The following is a 14,988-nucleotide window of genomic DNA, read 5'->3' on the forward strand; positions in this document are numbered from 1 at the left end:
TAGTTAAGATGATGTATTGAATATCTAGTGTCTTTTGTCATCTGTCTGTAACGTCGTGTTTCTTAAGATGAACAAAACGGCTTTGAAAAGAGACATTACGGAGGCTACGAAAACGGGTTCTCCAGCCTTATGGCAGGGGGCGCTAGTGATCCCGGGATGGTTCATGCGCCTACCTGTAGAATAAGAGATCTCCAGTTCCAATTTACAGTGAGTAAGTGAGGAGCAGTCGTCCACTTATTTTGTTTTACATTCGTTTCCCCCCGTTTTTACATTTCGTTTTACAATGGAGGATTACATATTCAAACGATTTTCAACTATGGGTTTTCGGTCGAAGCAGGAGGTCATCAGTAAAGGAAGAGCAACTCCGGAGTTAAAAGGTTTGATTCGGACAGCGGGACTTCGGAACGGAGTGCTACGCACGATCAAAAACAAGTTTTTGATTCCATGTGCTTTATTGAGTGTATTTATGTGTGAAGACTGCTGATATGATTGATAAATTCAATCAGACGCAATGCCAGGGATAGCCACCAGGGGTGCCCGAGGGTGACCGGACAGCGTGGCGCCCATTTTGGAAAAATCATGGTACCGTGAGTGTAAGGGACACCCAAAATAATGACATTCGGGTAAGATAGGATAGCAATACAAAATGTTGTAGAGATTGCAGTGATCCTAAGAGACCACAGCAAATGGGACACTCTGCAAATGGGACCCTCAGATGTCAAGTACAGTAATAAAGTGAAATGTAATAGTTAGAAGTTTGAATTAAAATAGAAGTGCAATACCAATAAACAGTAATTAATCAAATTAACAGCTGAACATTAAAAGCAATGAGATCAAAAGTGTAGGGGATTAAAAAAAAGTAGTAAGATAGTGGATGGTATGAAATGGATAAGCAACTTTTGTACTCAACAGGGACAAAGGATGCAGCCATATTTGAAGACACACTACTCAGGGTTAAGAATATTAAAATAGGTTTTGACTAATAATCGGAAATCCAATGAAGCTAGGCTCACGGCCGCTCGAAAGTATATCCAAATTACCTCAAGTAACTGCCGGAGAATGACAGGTACACAAGGGACCCACAAGAGGGAGCCACCAGGAACCCGAATGAATTGGAACCGTGAGTGTAGGAACTTTCTGAAATAGTGACCCTCTGGCAACAACAACAGGTTGACCTTCCCTGGGGCCTTGCGGTGTATGAAGCACAGGGAAGTGGAAGGAACCAAATCCAGCATCTCCTTAGGTCGTGCGTTGTAATGGGACAAAGGAGATTGCTCAAGAAGAAAGAAGCTTTTTTTGTAGGTACAACTGAGAGGAGAGCACTGGGGAGGCACTGCTTAGTCAGGGCTGGCTCCAGTGCTCTTGGACCCTGATCGGAGGAGAAAGGCAGCGGTTCACCGCAGCTGGTTCTCACTCTGATCGGCGTGGATTGATCCCCAGCTCTTCTGCCCTGAGTGGCTTGACCTGGATACCTAGCGGTGTTAACGAAGGGTCAAGGCGACTCAGGGGGTAAGTATGCGGCCCCCCTGAGTTCCGACTCTAGGAACAAAGCACGCAGGGTGTGGTGGTCCAGAGCGGAAGGACCTTAATCGAGGCTCAGTCTTCTATGAGGGTTAGCCTCGCTCATGCAACAGCACATTGCACCACACACGTTAATATTGGACTCTAAATGGTGACTTGGAACAGGTTCCAAATTCTTACCCCTAATATTCACATCCCCTAGTCCAGCTTAGGTGACTAGGCCGAGGATGCACCGGGACCTAGGCGAAGTAGAATAGCTTTTCTTTTTCAGCCATTCCCTCAACAATTACTGCAATACAGGTGAGTTCCCTCGAGGTACTTTGTAGGCAGGTTTGCCTTCCCTGGAGCCTAGCGATGTACGAAGCGCAGCGAAGTGGAAGGAATAAGTCCAGCATCTCCTTAGGTCGTGCGGTGGCATGGGACAAAAAAGATTTCTCAAGAAGAAAGAAGCGGCAGGGATGTGCGGTCAGAGGAGGCAAGGGAGGCTACGATGTCAGTGCCTCCCCAGTCATGAACCTCACCGCACGTCGTATGTATCTATTATTGCATTTATTTGCATATTTTTATTGGATTCTGTGTTGCATTCAATGGACATCAATGACCTTTGATTCCCTCGCTACACGTTTGCGTGATACAATTTCCCTGAACCTTTTCAAGACACTATGGAAGAAAAAAATATATCAATAAATGAATGAAAACTTGAGTTTTATCTGTTTGGGTCATAATAGTATGAGCTTTTATATTCAGAAATATTTCATTATCGTGCGGGCCTGGCCAAGAGAAAAGTAAAGCATGGCTCTCTGCTCCATCTGAAAATGATCCTGGGAAAAGGAATGATCAACTTAAACATTTTCTTTATAATGGAAATGTTCTATGCGCCCCCACAAGTCCTACATGGCATTTTAATTATTGTATTTGCAGAACATGAATTTGGTGGAAAAATAGATCTTAGGGGGTGGCCATTTCACCACTTAATGCCAATTGAAAATGATACAACAGTTATTGAGGTTATTACAAATAGCTCGTGTTCTCTGTGTTTGGTCATGTGACGTTTGCAAACGGAGTCATAATTGATTGTACATATAAGAAAGGTAGCAAGCTCTGCTGTGAAAAGCAATTCCGCAAAGATACATCCAGATGGCGCTAAACAATATTTTTGAGGCCTGAGCAGCAACTAGGTAAGCTTTTCAGATACGAACAAATTGATTTTCCGTCCAATATCAGCAAAGGTGGGAATGCCAAATGTCTGTCTCTGTCTCCCCGTCCATCCAACCGTCCAAAATTTGCAGAATAACAATGGATTCGACCACACGAGGGCGATCTTTTCCTCCAACTCTAACCCCCACCTCGAAAAAAAAAATTGTTTACGTCTCTGCTCTCTGCTCCCGCGCCCTAGCAACTGCAGCATCAGCACGAGCAAAGAGCGTCGGTGAGCGACGTCAGCGCTCGATTGTCGGCATCAAAGTCAGGCAGACCGGAAACACATTTTCGCCCTTCAGCGTAAAATAAAAGAGGCGACTACAAGATATGACATTACCTCAACTACAATTTGTCATGTACGCCCGATGACGCCCAAGTATGCAGTATTCCATTTACAGCGCTTGTTTTGTTAAGGGTCATCTAGAATTGGGGGGCACCAATATTTTTTTAAAACTACCATATAAAAAGGTAGAATTACTATCGAGCAATTTGATTCACCCACCTTAACCATGATTGTCCACTGTTTAATGAGAATTTGTTTCATTTTGCTGTGTTTAGTGCAATCTTGTTGTTACTGGTACTCGGGCAAAAAAATAAATAATCTAAACTACCCAGCATTATTTTTCATAGAATTTACTGGAAATGATTGAGAAACATTTAGTAATCATTCTACAACGCTTCTTGGTATTACCTACAATGAAAAGGAATCTATAGCGAGGGTTATATCGAAAGCCCTCGCCGGAAGTTGCATCTAATTCTTCTTGCTTTACACTGGTCCTCCTCCCATCGTGCCAAGCGAAGCTAGTCGAGCATCACCGCCCTTCTACCTTCTTTTTATCCTTTCTGTCTTTCCCCATTTCTGTAATTTTTTACCCCTTCCGAATACCACCTAATGCAAAGAGCGTCTTTTTTCCGTTTCCCACATTTTCCCTTCGATCGCAAAGCCCTTTATGTTTTATTTTTTTGTTTTTGCTAGCCGCCAGTGTAACGCGACTACCAAAAAAAATAATAATCCAGTGTCGCTTATGTTGACGCCATATGTGTCACCAATTTGATCCTCCTTCGCCTTTTACGCGTGTTTTAAAATCGGCAAATGTCCTCCTCGTTCCGTTACTACCCTCGGTAGCATTTTAGAAGGCGGCGAGCATCAGTCGGGTGGACGACGAGCTCCCATGCTACTTTGCGCACCGCGCATCTACTCACCTTTGCAGGTAAGTCACGCTGCGGACTCGATCCCCTTAAGATCCAGCTTTAAGGTCCAGCAGTCGTACTCAGTAGTAGGACACCTACAGTACATGTCACTAGTGAGGTTAATTGGTTCATTTATTTAGCTTTAGAACTACTCTAAAAGGTTGCTGGCAGTCGTGGCTCAGAAAGGGTGCATGATTTACTTTTAATGGCCAGTGAGCTAAATTGATCATATATTATATTTTGCTCATATAATATTCGCATCAAACTTGTGAACTTTGGTCTAGTGTATTTGTTTCTTAAATGATAAACGCTGTTAATTGAATTTTCTGTGGAGAAAGTCAGAGTTTTGTCTAACTTTACAAAGGGGGGGGGGGCTAGTAATTTTGGTAACTACTTTACGTGTGCGTGTATATATCATGTACACACAGAGAGGTATAGTACTAATACTCTAGGCTGAAGCTAGGCAGAGGTTATGTTTGGCCTTGTTCCCTCGCAACTGGTCAAAGACCCTGACCAAATTTAGATACAGCATTGGAACATGTGCTCTATGGATATCTGTTGTTTAAAATGTTGATGCTAGAAGATGGTGTCAGCAGATGCTTATCAGGGTCAGCCGAGCATTGCCCCCCTGTGTCTTTCCACTACCCCCTCCCACCTTAAAATGTGTTAATGCTGGTGGGGATTAACATCAATCTGGTACCATGACGCACAAGCCGACTAACTAAGCAGGTGGGCAATGTCATATTTACATTTCCAGGACAACCTTCCACCTCCTACTCTCCTTCCTCAGAAATCATCAGTGGCCTTAAACTAAATCATCCGTCCTCCCCTTCGGCCACCCTTGGAACGGTCCTCATTCTCCTGTCCGTTCCTCACCATCTCGCCCAGCTGTGGCCCTCACAGGGCGCGACCGCTGGCACTCACCTGGAAGGTCCTTGGCCTCAGGACGACTGCCAGCACCAACACCTTTCCTACATGAGGGACAAGGCCACACAGGTAAACCTTGTTCAAGCGCAACTTGTAAGTCAAGGTCCTACTGTACTTGAGTGTTGACTATTATTTTGTGTGTCAGACCCCCAGGGCCTGGGCAGATGAGAGGAGGCGTGGTTCTCACAAGCGTTCGGCCTCCTGCGGGAGCACCGATCAGCTCAAGGAGGTCGTTACAAACTTTCATTTTGTAATTTCACATTGAAAATATAAAGAGAGAATGAAAGTGAAAAGCAAATGTGTCGTTCAGATCGCCAAGCTGCGTCAGCAACTCCAGCGCAGCAAGCGGAGCAGCCGTCATCGGCGGGACAAAGAGCGCAAATCACCCTTCAATGGCAGCCATACCATCATGCAGTCGCAGGTGAGCAATAGTGCCCACGTGGAAAGTAGTAATCGGTCTCATGGAAGTGCATTGAAGTTATACATCTTGACTGTTGCAGTCATTGGACATTTTTTATCATCTGTAAAACATTTATCTTTAAGGATAATGTGTTTGAAATCATTATAAACAGGAGGAGTTTACGTGCTTTTCTTATTTTGACGTTTCGTGTGCGTTCCGCAGGGGCCCATGCCCAAGACCATTTTGATCCCCATCCCCATAGCCAAGTCCTCCGCTCCTCGTTTTCGCAACAGTGTGGAGGGTCTCAACCAGGAGATTGAGCGCATCATCATTCGGGACACCCCCGAGAAGGATGAGGCCATCGCTGTGGGTGACATCCGTCTAACACTTTGAAAAACAGTTTGACTTGCCGGCTTTTACGGCTTTTCTACGATGTCACCAAATTCTACTGAACAAGTGTGGCATAAACATAAATCAGTCAATCTTGCCTGAACACTGCGCCTTGTTTGTGTTTGCCTGATAGCCACAGGACGTTCCGGACGGGCACCGCGCGCCACCTCCCGTCCCACCGCGGCGCAGCAGCAGCACTCGCAGCATCGACACGCAGACCCCCTCGGGGGGCGGCCTGAGCGGGAGCCACAGCAACAGCAGCAGCCGCCCCGACTCCATCTCACCATCCTACCTCACCGTCCTCAACGACGCGATTGGCGGCGGCGGCAGCCCCTATGAGGACAAAGGTGATGATGTTATAGTTGTCCCACTTCTTTTATCTTTAATACTCACTATGCTAATAGTAATGACCAGGAGGACTTCTCAGTTTAAATATTTCATGTATGCCAGAAAGATCGAGACACAGCTGTGCAGCCTTCTCTGCCCCCACCTCCAGGATTCCTCCTCTGTGTGCTAATGTGTGACCTTGTAGTCTTAACTCATGCTATGTGTGTGCAAAGAGTGTTACAGAGAAGGGAACGCCAGTAAAAGAAAGAGAACGAACGCCATAGCTCAAGTCACCGAGCTAATCACATGTGCCAAAGAGGCCTATTCTAACAATGAGATGTGCAGACACAAACTTGAGTAGAAATACATATTCTTGTGTACTGATAGAAGTACTAATTCAAGTCCTGTACTTAATTGCAGTGAATGTAATAGGTAGGTATAACCTTTTCCAATGTGTATGTCCTCAGAGCTGGGCCCCTGCTCACCGCTGCCAAAATACGCCGCCTCTCCGCGGCCCAACAACAGTTACACGTTCAAGAGAGAACCTCCAGAGGGTTGTGAGAAAGTCAGAGTGTCCGAGGAGTCTCTGTATGTGGAAAAGCAGTATGTTTTTGTTTTACAGAGCCCCAGACATGGCCTCAATTGTTGCCATAATATACAGTCTGTGAAGTGCACACGCATTTCATGACCATGAAGTAAATACAATGTATGCGCAAAATACAAATTCTGTCATTCCTTGACAGTTGGCAAAGTAATTTGAGCACACATTTTAGTAGTGGTAAGGCGGTGTTTCCCTACCTTCATTGAGCCAAGGCACATATTTAGAAAAATCTCTTGGCACACCACTAAACAAAGTGAAACAAGAGAGTTACACACTATTTTTTACAAGCAATCAAAATAATTTGCCTTGGCTAGTTAATGCTAACACATGATGAAAAACACGATAGACATGCTAATGATTCACATTGATAGTTGCAAACAATTTAAGCAAATGGCGGAGCAGCACATGTAAGTTTAATTGAAGCATAAAATCAGGATGCTCGGATGTTATTAGTCTTTGTTTTTGTCATTTCTGTGGCTCTGTAGTTTTGTTTTAATTTGACTGACAACCAAAGTACTAAAGTGTACTTGTTTGTTCCAGCCCCAAAAGCCTACAGCAGGTCCCGCTGTTTCTCTGTCCCGACCGCAACAAGGTCAACTTCATCCCCAACAGCGGCTCCGCCTTCTGCCTCGTCAGCATCCTCAAGCCCCTGCTTCCGGCGCCGGACCTTAACTTTCGCTCCGGAGTGGGCCTGCGCAGTCTGTCCCCGTCGCTGGTGCCTCTGTCCACCCAGCCCTGCCTCCTGGAGGAGCCCGAGAGCTTCTAACGAGCACCTTCAAGCTCGGCAAAGAAGAAAATCAAAAAGGCCTTCAGCATGCTAGCTCTCTGATGTCTTTGGTCAAATGACGCTGCCCACTGCCTCGCCTCCTCCTCCGTAAAACCGATCTCATTGCTGTCTTATTGTTTTGAAAGGAAAAGGGCATAACAATTTTTACCATGACGCCTTTCCACAGACATATCTTTTTTTGTATCTCTACTTCTTTCTATTTAATATGCCTTCCACTACAAAAGACCATGGTGCTGCCAGATTGTAGCGAAACTTGAAGGGTTAAAAGTAAAAAAAAAAAAAAAAAATGTGCCTGACATTTTTGAAGACAGTACTCCATTTCCCAAAACTGATGTAGCGCCTCCACCTTTTCCTTAAAGTTTCAAGGGGGCGGTGCCAACCAAATTCTTACATTTAGGCCAAAGCTAACTCCAAGCTGTGTAACTCCATCCTCATTTCACATTTTTGGCTTGACAACAATTAGAAAAAGTCCACACAGACTTCTAAAAAAATGTGAACAGCCCCTTAACTCTCATCCATTTTTCTCATTGCGATCTGCACGTCATCAAAGTCCAAAGAGTCCATCTCGGCAATGTCCCCTACATTGCATTAACAAACTGTGGCGCAGATGGCAGTGGTTACCATGGCAATGAACAAACTCCTTGAACTGGTGTTGACCTGCCAGATCTTTGGACAGTAGACTGTCATCAGCAAATGACTGCAGTGCTACACTACACCCAGCACCACCACCCTCAAAGGAAAAAAAAACAGCAGAACACACAAAGAACCCGATTATCGATGACCTTATGACACAATAACGTTCCGAGAGCACCCCAGCCCTCCGTGTGCCATAGGAATGTACTGGGATGTACATAAATATACCGTATGGCATATATTGTATGAGCTGACAAAGACGTGTATCGAGTGAAAAATTGTAAAGGCCCACTCATGCAGATACAATTCAACCCTACCCCTATCATCAAATTGCGCCACTGAGTACTGTGAATTACATGTTATCATTATTGTGAATAGTAATGTATTTATTTACCTGACTGCGGTCAAATTCAGAATAGCCAATGTCATCATCCATCTCAGGTTGAGGTGAATTGAGAGCACGCCAAGCAACAGCTGCAATGTATGTCAACAACAGTAAACACAATGGGAACGTCTAGCAGACGAGCAGTACAAGAACAACCTGATTTGGATTTTTTACATTTTTTTTTTTTTTTTTGCAAGAATTAAATTGTCATGTTCCAAAAATGTTGTGGGGTTTTCTAACTTCATAACCATCATGTTTGGAATTTGTATCTCATGACATTTTAGGCTGAAAACTTGAGCATTTTAATACAGTATTTCCACCATGACACTATCCTTTTTGGAAAGAGATATTTTATGGAATAGTTTTAGTTGCCAATACAGTTTTCTACATTGCAAAATGGAAAGTGAGAGTTAAAGAAGCAAAATCACAGAATGGAAAGTATGATTAGTAAAAAAAAAAAAAGAAAAGAAAAAAAAAGACTAGTGTTGGGTATGGTAAATCTATTTCTTGCAAACAGAGGGTCAAATTTACATATAAATATTAAATGGTTATAGTGTAGGTTGAGAAATAAATGAGCTTCCCCTCCTCCAGCCACCATACCACCAGAAGCACAAATGTTTTGCTCCAGTTTATTGTTAACCTGATTCCATTTGTAAATTCTGAAGTTAAATAAAATACGTGAAACAAAGCATATGTGATTAGATAAATACATTCTTAAAGAGTAGACAGCAAGTGACAGAGTAAACAGTAAATACTACCTTCAGTATTAAACTTTTAACTCTTTAAAGCTCAGGTAGAAGTAGTGTCCTTGTATCACGCGAAAATGAGTTCAAATACAGTAGTAACAACAGTAATAGTAATTGTATTTCACTCCACAGGCCTTTCCCTTGCAATCTTCCAGATGCACTCAGCCAGGCACACATATGGAGAGCTCATTTGGACATTTCAAAATAATTTGCTGTCATATTGCTGCAACCAAAATTTAAAAGTGTAATCTTGCCCTTTAGCACATTTTCTCTAATTTGGGAGAAAACCATGTTCAATATGTAAATGTTGTATTTACATAATGTCATGTCATAATTTCAACATTCACAGTTCAGAGATAGTTGTGTATTTTCCTTTTTTTTTCTTCTTCCATCTGCATATAAAAAGGTTCAGTCCTAAACAGAAGTGAATTGCAGGTGTACTGCCATGGCACATCCTTAAAGTAAATTACAGAAGAAAAAAGGTGTGATCAATACAGGAGAAATGAGCGTAAAGCTGTACTTACCAAAACATCAATTACTGGCCCTCCTGGTGTCAAACTTAGCACTGGTCAGGAGTAAACATTTTTTTATTTGTCAATTACTGATTCAAATATTAGCAGCGAGCTTAATTCATTGAAAATGACATCTCATAGAGCACTGTCTAAACCATATAAAGAGTCCACTTCTTGCTGGTTATTTTATGGTTGGTGCAATGTCCCTTTCTAAATCCTTCTACTCATGTCCGTTTGTCACATGAGTAATCTTAATGCGTTAAGTTGTGTGCTCTTCACCACATATAGCCAACAAAGATTATCCTGATGAGCATTTTACACAATTTAGTAATGCAGAGGCAGAACTTTGTGGAGCTCCAATGGGCTCTGGGAATGTGCTCAGACACATATGTACACCACAAATGTATCCGTGTACGTGTTCAAAATCTTCTTTGGAATGTGTTGTGTATGCGATAAAGCCCAAAACTCATCCGGGATAAAAGCTGCACCCTGCAGGCACAAGCAGAAGAATGAAAAGTAATGGCAAACAAAAAAGAGTCTAACATTATGTGCGGGTGTGAGGGTGCAAAAATGTATGCAAAAGACAGACATCAATAGCTCCCAAACTAGAAAGTTGGCTTTTCAAAGGTAACTTAAGTGTACTTCAAGATCATACACAGTTTCAGGCGTTCAGAAGCTCATCTGCGGAGCGTCCAATAGCGTCAGGGTTGGAGAGTGGGTCCAGATCCGCAAACAGGTTGAACCAAGCAGACATATCTCTAGATCCACCTGTAGTAGCTAAACCCACGTTGACATTTGAATACCAAATCATGATTTTTATAATAATAATAATTACTCGGTTTGCGGTTTACCGTTGGCTACAGAAGCAGGAGCCGGTCTAGCTGACTGGTTCTGTGCGAGAGGCGGCTGAAGGGGCGGTGCTTGAAACATAGGTGGCGTAGACCAGCCTGCTAGAAAAAACACATGGGCAATGAGAAGAAGCAATATCAGCCTCTCACCAACTGGGGGACAAGGCCCACCTGTGGAACTCAGACTGTGATCCAGGAGCTGGGAAGGCAAGAAGCCAGTGGGGCTGAGGGAGGTGCACTGTGGTGCAGGGGCGGCATGACCTGCCGGTTGAGCCGGCTCAGTTGCAGCCGACCCGCCGGCAGGAGCGTCGAAGAGCCCGAAAGCATCCTGCCATTCCCCGCTGAAGTCGTCAGTCAGCCCCAAGCTGGGACTGAGCAAGTCTTTGAGGAAAGCCATGTCACCCTGTTCGCCATCTTCATCCTCGGGTCTTGACTCCATGCCAGTGGAGTTCGGAAAAACACCTTTGAGATGAGGAACAAGTCATGAGGTAACGCGAGTCATTCAGTGACTAGCAGGTTCATTAACAGGGAACTGTTGAGAAATAAAATCATTACATATTAAATTACAATTGCGACAGGCACCCGAGTTATGATTCTTAACAGAAATTGTACGCTGTATTGGCGTAAGGCAGAAGCGCCCCTAAAGTCAGTGATTTTAACCAGACAGTGACAAATCAATATTAAGTGTACCGTAATTCATCAATTGAATAAAATCCTTCTATACCTGGATCAGCTGCATGTCCCGATGCATCGTCATCCAAGCACACCAGACTAGGGAAGATTAAAATAAGGCTAGTTTGAATAATAATCATGGATTTAAGAACAACCAAAGTAGAGACACTCATCAGAGAAATGTTTGTGGGGGTGGGTTAGGGGAGGGGTCTAAACCAAACTCTGTTGGGTTCTTCCAACTACAACTTTGGTAGAAATTGGTTATCAATTAAGACACCCAAAACAGTCCTGACAACCATTTGTCTTCACAGAATAAAAAAAAAAAAATCTAATCTAGACAGCCATCTATCCATCTACTCTTAATCTAGACAGCCATCTATCCATCTACTGCCTTGGGCAATTTGCGTTTTAGTAGTTTGGGTTACCCCACCTTTCGGTGTTTCCCTGTAGAATCTGCTCATCTTGCTCTTGTTGTTGCGCTGCGGTTATTTGTTCCAATGGGTCCCGCAGGTCCTGCCAGGGGATTGGATGAGTAATGAAGACAGAGCTAAAACGATGGCTCCATGGCGGAGCATCATCCACCCACCCACCTTGAGTGTGGTGAACTGGTACGGCACGTGTCCCTTGAAAGCATCATGGATGCCAGACAGGGTTTGGGCTGTCTTTTCCCAGAACTGAAGCAGGGTGGTCTGCGGGCGCAGGGAATGTGTGTGAAAAGCAGACAAATGAAGAACTGCAGACTTTGCTTGGACTAGTGATGGGACTACGCCTGTTGCCGTTGTGCCCATTGTTCTCTTGTCCCTGCGCTGACTTTGCATCTCCTCTATCTTGCTTTATCACTGAGTCAACCTTCTATCCTTCTTCTCTGCCTCTCGGTTCAAGGCAGACGCTCACTCCACAGGTTCTGGGTTTGGTTGCAGATTTCTTCCTAAGGTGGGCCAATGCAAAACGTCATAGCTGGGCTAACAAACATGATCGGTTTTGCTGCGTTATATAAGCAACCAATATTTGAACACAAATAGTGGAGCAACACATGCAGCAAGACAATCTGATAAGACTCACTGGCATATATTCGTCATTCTCTGTGACAAATGAGTGATATGATTGCAGTTTACCAAGGAGGACAATCTCCTTGTGTGTTTGTATGCACGTATTATACTGCTCCCAGGTGGCCAAGGCAAACACAGCAGGAGGTGCCACACAATCGCAATGACTTAATCAGGACTATTTAATTACTCTATATCTTTATGAAATGTACAACATTTAGAGAGCATTATTTCCCATATTTTAAAGCATGTTATTATGGGGGACGGGGTCAGGCATTGTTCATGGAAAGAATTATACTCTCATGGCACTACTGTACGTCGAGTGCAGCATTTTCATCTTTGATCTACTTAATGTGTAAGGTGGAATAACTAGTAAGTGAATTGGTGCTATGCAACCGCACTTGACTAAAAGGTAGAGTATTTGGGCCAACCTGATAATTGCAAAGCGAGTGTGAGAGCATGTTGCAGCGACTGGCACCCAGCATGTCCACCTTCTGGCACACATCGTTCTTTAGCTTCTCAAAGTGGCTTTTGGTAGCCCTCACTTGGCCTTGGACCTGCCAAGAGATCAAATTGCTTAGTCCAGCCACCGTCCACAAACAAGGACCAAAGGGGGCAATAGTGAATTCAAATCCTGACCTTGCGGAACTTTTCCAGCTGTTTGTACGTGTCGGGGTCGAGTTCTTGAGAGATGTCTTTCATCCAGAGCAAAGCTCCTCTGTACTCCGTGCGAGCCTTCTCCATGTAACCGACGGTCAGGAACGTGTCGGCAATGGCACGTCGTCGGAAGGTCTCGACTTCCTGGTGCAAACGTTTCAGCGGCGCACAGAGCGCCATCCTGTAGAGAATAGAACCAAAGCTCGTTTAAATGCCAAGTGTTGTGTGCCCTCATCTACGGATCCTCGTGCCTCTAACCTCTTCTTGGCAGAGGCGCAAAGGGCCTTGCTGGTGGCATCCATCATGTTGCCAGCCTTGGTGCGGTCGTGTTCAGATTGGAAGCGGAGGAACAGGCCGAGCTCGTTTTCCTCCTGGGACAAACCTTCAGAGAACAAACGGTTTGCCGGCCTTTGCTATTGTTAGTTTGGGTGAACTGAAAGCTTTGCCGACGTCGGGACTCTCAACTTACGTGTGATCCGATGCTGGTACTTTTCAATCACCTTGAGCAACTCGGTGCAGGTAGACTGAACCGAGCGGAAGAACTGTAAAAACCAAATGAGAAGGATGGCTGACTATGACAGTTTATTACCAACAGGAAATAGGTTAGGGTTTCAATTGACAGCAGTGGGGCATATATATAAGTTACTTAACATATTCCATTTCTAATGTCTGCTAATGGGAACACATTGATGTACCACAAGTTATGATTTGTAATAACAAGTTAGGGATGTTGTCTATGTTAACTTGTGTTGGCTTTTAACAGCAAATATTAATTGGTAGTACGGAAAATGGAATGAAAAGTATTAATTAGATATCTACCAAAATCAAAAGCAGGTCCAGTGAACAGTTTAAGTTTGTGTTTTTAAACCTTGTGTGCAAGACTAACAAATAAGGAAACAAATATTTTCTTTGCCTCTCCGTGGTTGATTTGTGTCAGTCTTAGTGATCTTTTTGTACCTCAAGCTTTGCATCCAGGTCAGCATCAGAGGCCACCACATACTCATCCTCTTTCTTGCCCGTGGCCTTGATGAGGACCTGTTTGGTCTTCCAGAACTTCTTCTGCATGCGTGCCACCACTGAGCTGTCCTCACCAAGCAGTTCCCCGACAAACCTACGGCGAGAAAAAACTGTCATTTATAATAAATTGTTGATGACAATATATTCTAAGTTGACAATGGATGTATACATACCCATCCATGATTGGGTATCGGTCTTATCCACTCTGCAAGTAAGGAGTTATGACAGTACATTGATGATCAAGTTCACTAATGGTTTTGGCATGGTAGATTAAAAACAATATTTAGAGAAAGTTCATTTTCTTTCATTTTCATGGTCTTGGGTAAGTTACAGCTTCTCCTAACCAAATAATCACAGGATTGTCATAGTGGCCGAACTACATTGTGTACAATTAATATTCCTGTCAATTTCTAAAGCTATCAACCTGCCATAGTCTCACTACAATTTGTTATCTGCATATTTCTTCAACATATTCCACTAATTGTCAGCTAATGTGTAGCATCTGCTACTCGCGCACTGGCAACAGCTGGCTGTCAAAGCAGGTGTTCATTTCACAGACATCGGAGTCGGGGACAATTTAATCCTCTCGGCATTTGTCTTTAGAGTACAATAATTTAAACCACGTCGACGGTTAATAATCAAAATAAACTAAATTAGTTGTCGACGCCTGCCAGAAAGGAAAACGGGATGGTGTACTAGTAGGACGGCTAGCTAGTTAGCATCTATGCTCTGTGTTACATTAGAAGTTTGCCAACTTACGTTGAAGACAGGAAACAAAAGACTCCCTCCTTATATGATAGTCATGAGTTTAGCGAGGCAAAATGAAAGGTTGTTGAATTTGTCGTGAAGTGTCAGACTAGCAACATCTGATAGGATCTCGCCTAATGTCTTCTCGCGAGATCCATCATTGCTGTGTGTGAGTCAGAGAAACAGGATATGCAAATTGAGCGTGACGTAAAGCGTTAACAAACTAAATAATGACGAAGGGGACATGCGTGTCAATTTTGCGCCCTATATCTAATACATGCAAGAAAAAGAAGAAGAGGTGGAAGTTGTTTTAGTATCAATAATGTTAGAATATAAATACAGTATAAATAATGATGTAAATATAAAACATTTAAAATTTGA

At 43.5% G+C, this 14,988-nt stretch overlaps 2 protein-coding genes across 8 annotated transcripts; one reads left to right on the forward strand and one right to left on the reverse strand.

Moving 5' to 3' along the window:
• The first annotated feature begins 3,475 nt into the window (after positions 1–3,475).
• fam117ba (family with sequence similarity 117 member Ba) lies at positions 3,476–8,755 on the forward strand. Of its 3 annotated transcripts, none has more exons than XM_037265098.1 (8): positions 3,476–3,932; positions 4,670–4,908; positions 4,985–5,068; positions 5,150–5,260; positions 5,462–5,605; positions 5,763–5,976; positions 6,424–6,544; positions 7,098–8,755. In XM_037265098.1, exons 2-8 carry the CDS (start codon positions 4,888–4,890, stop codon positions 7,321–7,323), a joined length of 921 nt encoding a protein of 306 aa, XP_037120993.1. In that variant the 5' UTR covers positions 3,476–3,932; positions 4,670–4,887; the 3' UTR covers positions 7,324–8,755. The 3 variants fall into 3 exon arrangements, with proteins under 3 accessions (XP_037120993.1, XP_037120985.1, XP_037121000.1); XM_037265090.1 differs by having other exon boundaries at positions 4,703–4,908; XM_037265105.1 differs by having other exon boundaries at positions 3,849–3,932; positions 4,748–4,908.
• Positions 8,756–9,476: 721 nt separating this feature from the next.
• On the reverse strand, positions 9,477–14,791 carry ical1 (islet cell autoantigen 1-like). Of its 5 annotated transcripts, XM_037265052.1 has the most exons (14): positions 14,620–14,791; positions 14,034–14,065; positions 13,801–13,954; positions 13,313–13,385; positions 13,102–13,225; positions 12,826–13,024; positions 12,618–12,743; positions 11,731–11,829; positions 11,571–11,653; positions 11,193–11,239; positions 10,640–10,930; positions 10,472–10,570; positions 10,276–10,397; positions 9,477–10,109 (listed from the first exon to the last, which is right to left on the reverse strand). In XM_037265052.1, the coding sequence occupies exons 2-13, from the start codon at positions 14,039–14,041 to the stop codon at positions 10,282–10,284; spliced, it is 1,419 nt and encodes a 472-aa protein (XP_037120947.1). In that variant the 5' UTR covers positions 14,042–14,065; positions 14,620–14,791; the 3' UTR covers positions 9,477–10,109; positions 10,276–10,281. The 5 variants fall into 5 exon arrangements, with proteins under 5 accessions (XP_037120947.1, XP_037120955.1, XP_037120938.1 ...); XM_037265060.1 differs by having other exon boundaries at positions 9,477–10,397; positions 10,472–10,567; XM_037265043.1 differs by having other exon boundaries at positions 9,477–10,397.
• Between the last annotated feature and the right edge of the window lie 197 nt (positions 14,792–14,988).

The sequence above is a fragment of the Syngnathus acus genome, chromosome 2 (assembly GCF_901709675.1).
Source record: "Syngnathus acus chromosome 2, fSynAcu1.2, whole genome shotgun sequence".
NCBI lineage: Eukaryota > Metazoa > Chordata > Actinopteri > Syngnathiformes > Syngnathidae > Syngnathus > Syngnathus acus.

Excerpts from the sequence above, each read along its gene's own strand:
- fam117ba (XM_037265098.1), top strand. The coding sequence starts at position 4,888 with ATGAGGGACAAGGCCACACAG. Across the intron at positions 4,909-4,984 it reads TGAGGGACAAGGCCACACAG|ACCCCCAGGGCCTGGGCAGA; the intron begins GTAAACCTTGTT and ends TTTGTGTGTCAG. Across the intron at positions 6,545-7,097 it reads AGAGTGTCCGAGGAGTCTCT|CCCCAAAAGCCTACAGCAGG; the intron begins GTATGTGGAAAA and ends TGTTTGTTCCAG.
- ical1 (XM_037265052.1), bottom strand. Across the intron at positions 13,386-13,800 it reads ACCTGGATGCAAAGCTTGAG|TTCTTCCGCTCGGTTCAGTC; the intron begins GTACAAAAAGAT and ends TGGTTTTTACAG. Across the intron at positions 10,931-11,192 it reads GGGACATGCAGCTGATCCAG|GTGTTTTTCCGAACTCCACT; the intron begins GTATAGAAGGAT and ends CTCATCTCAAAG.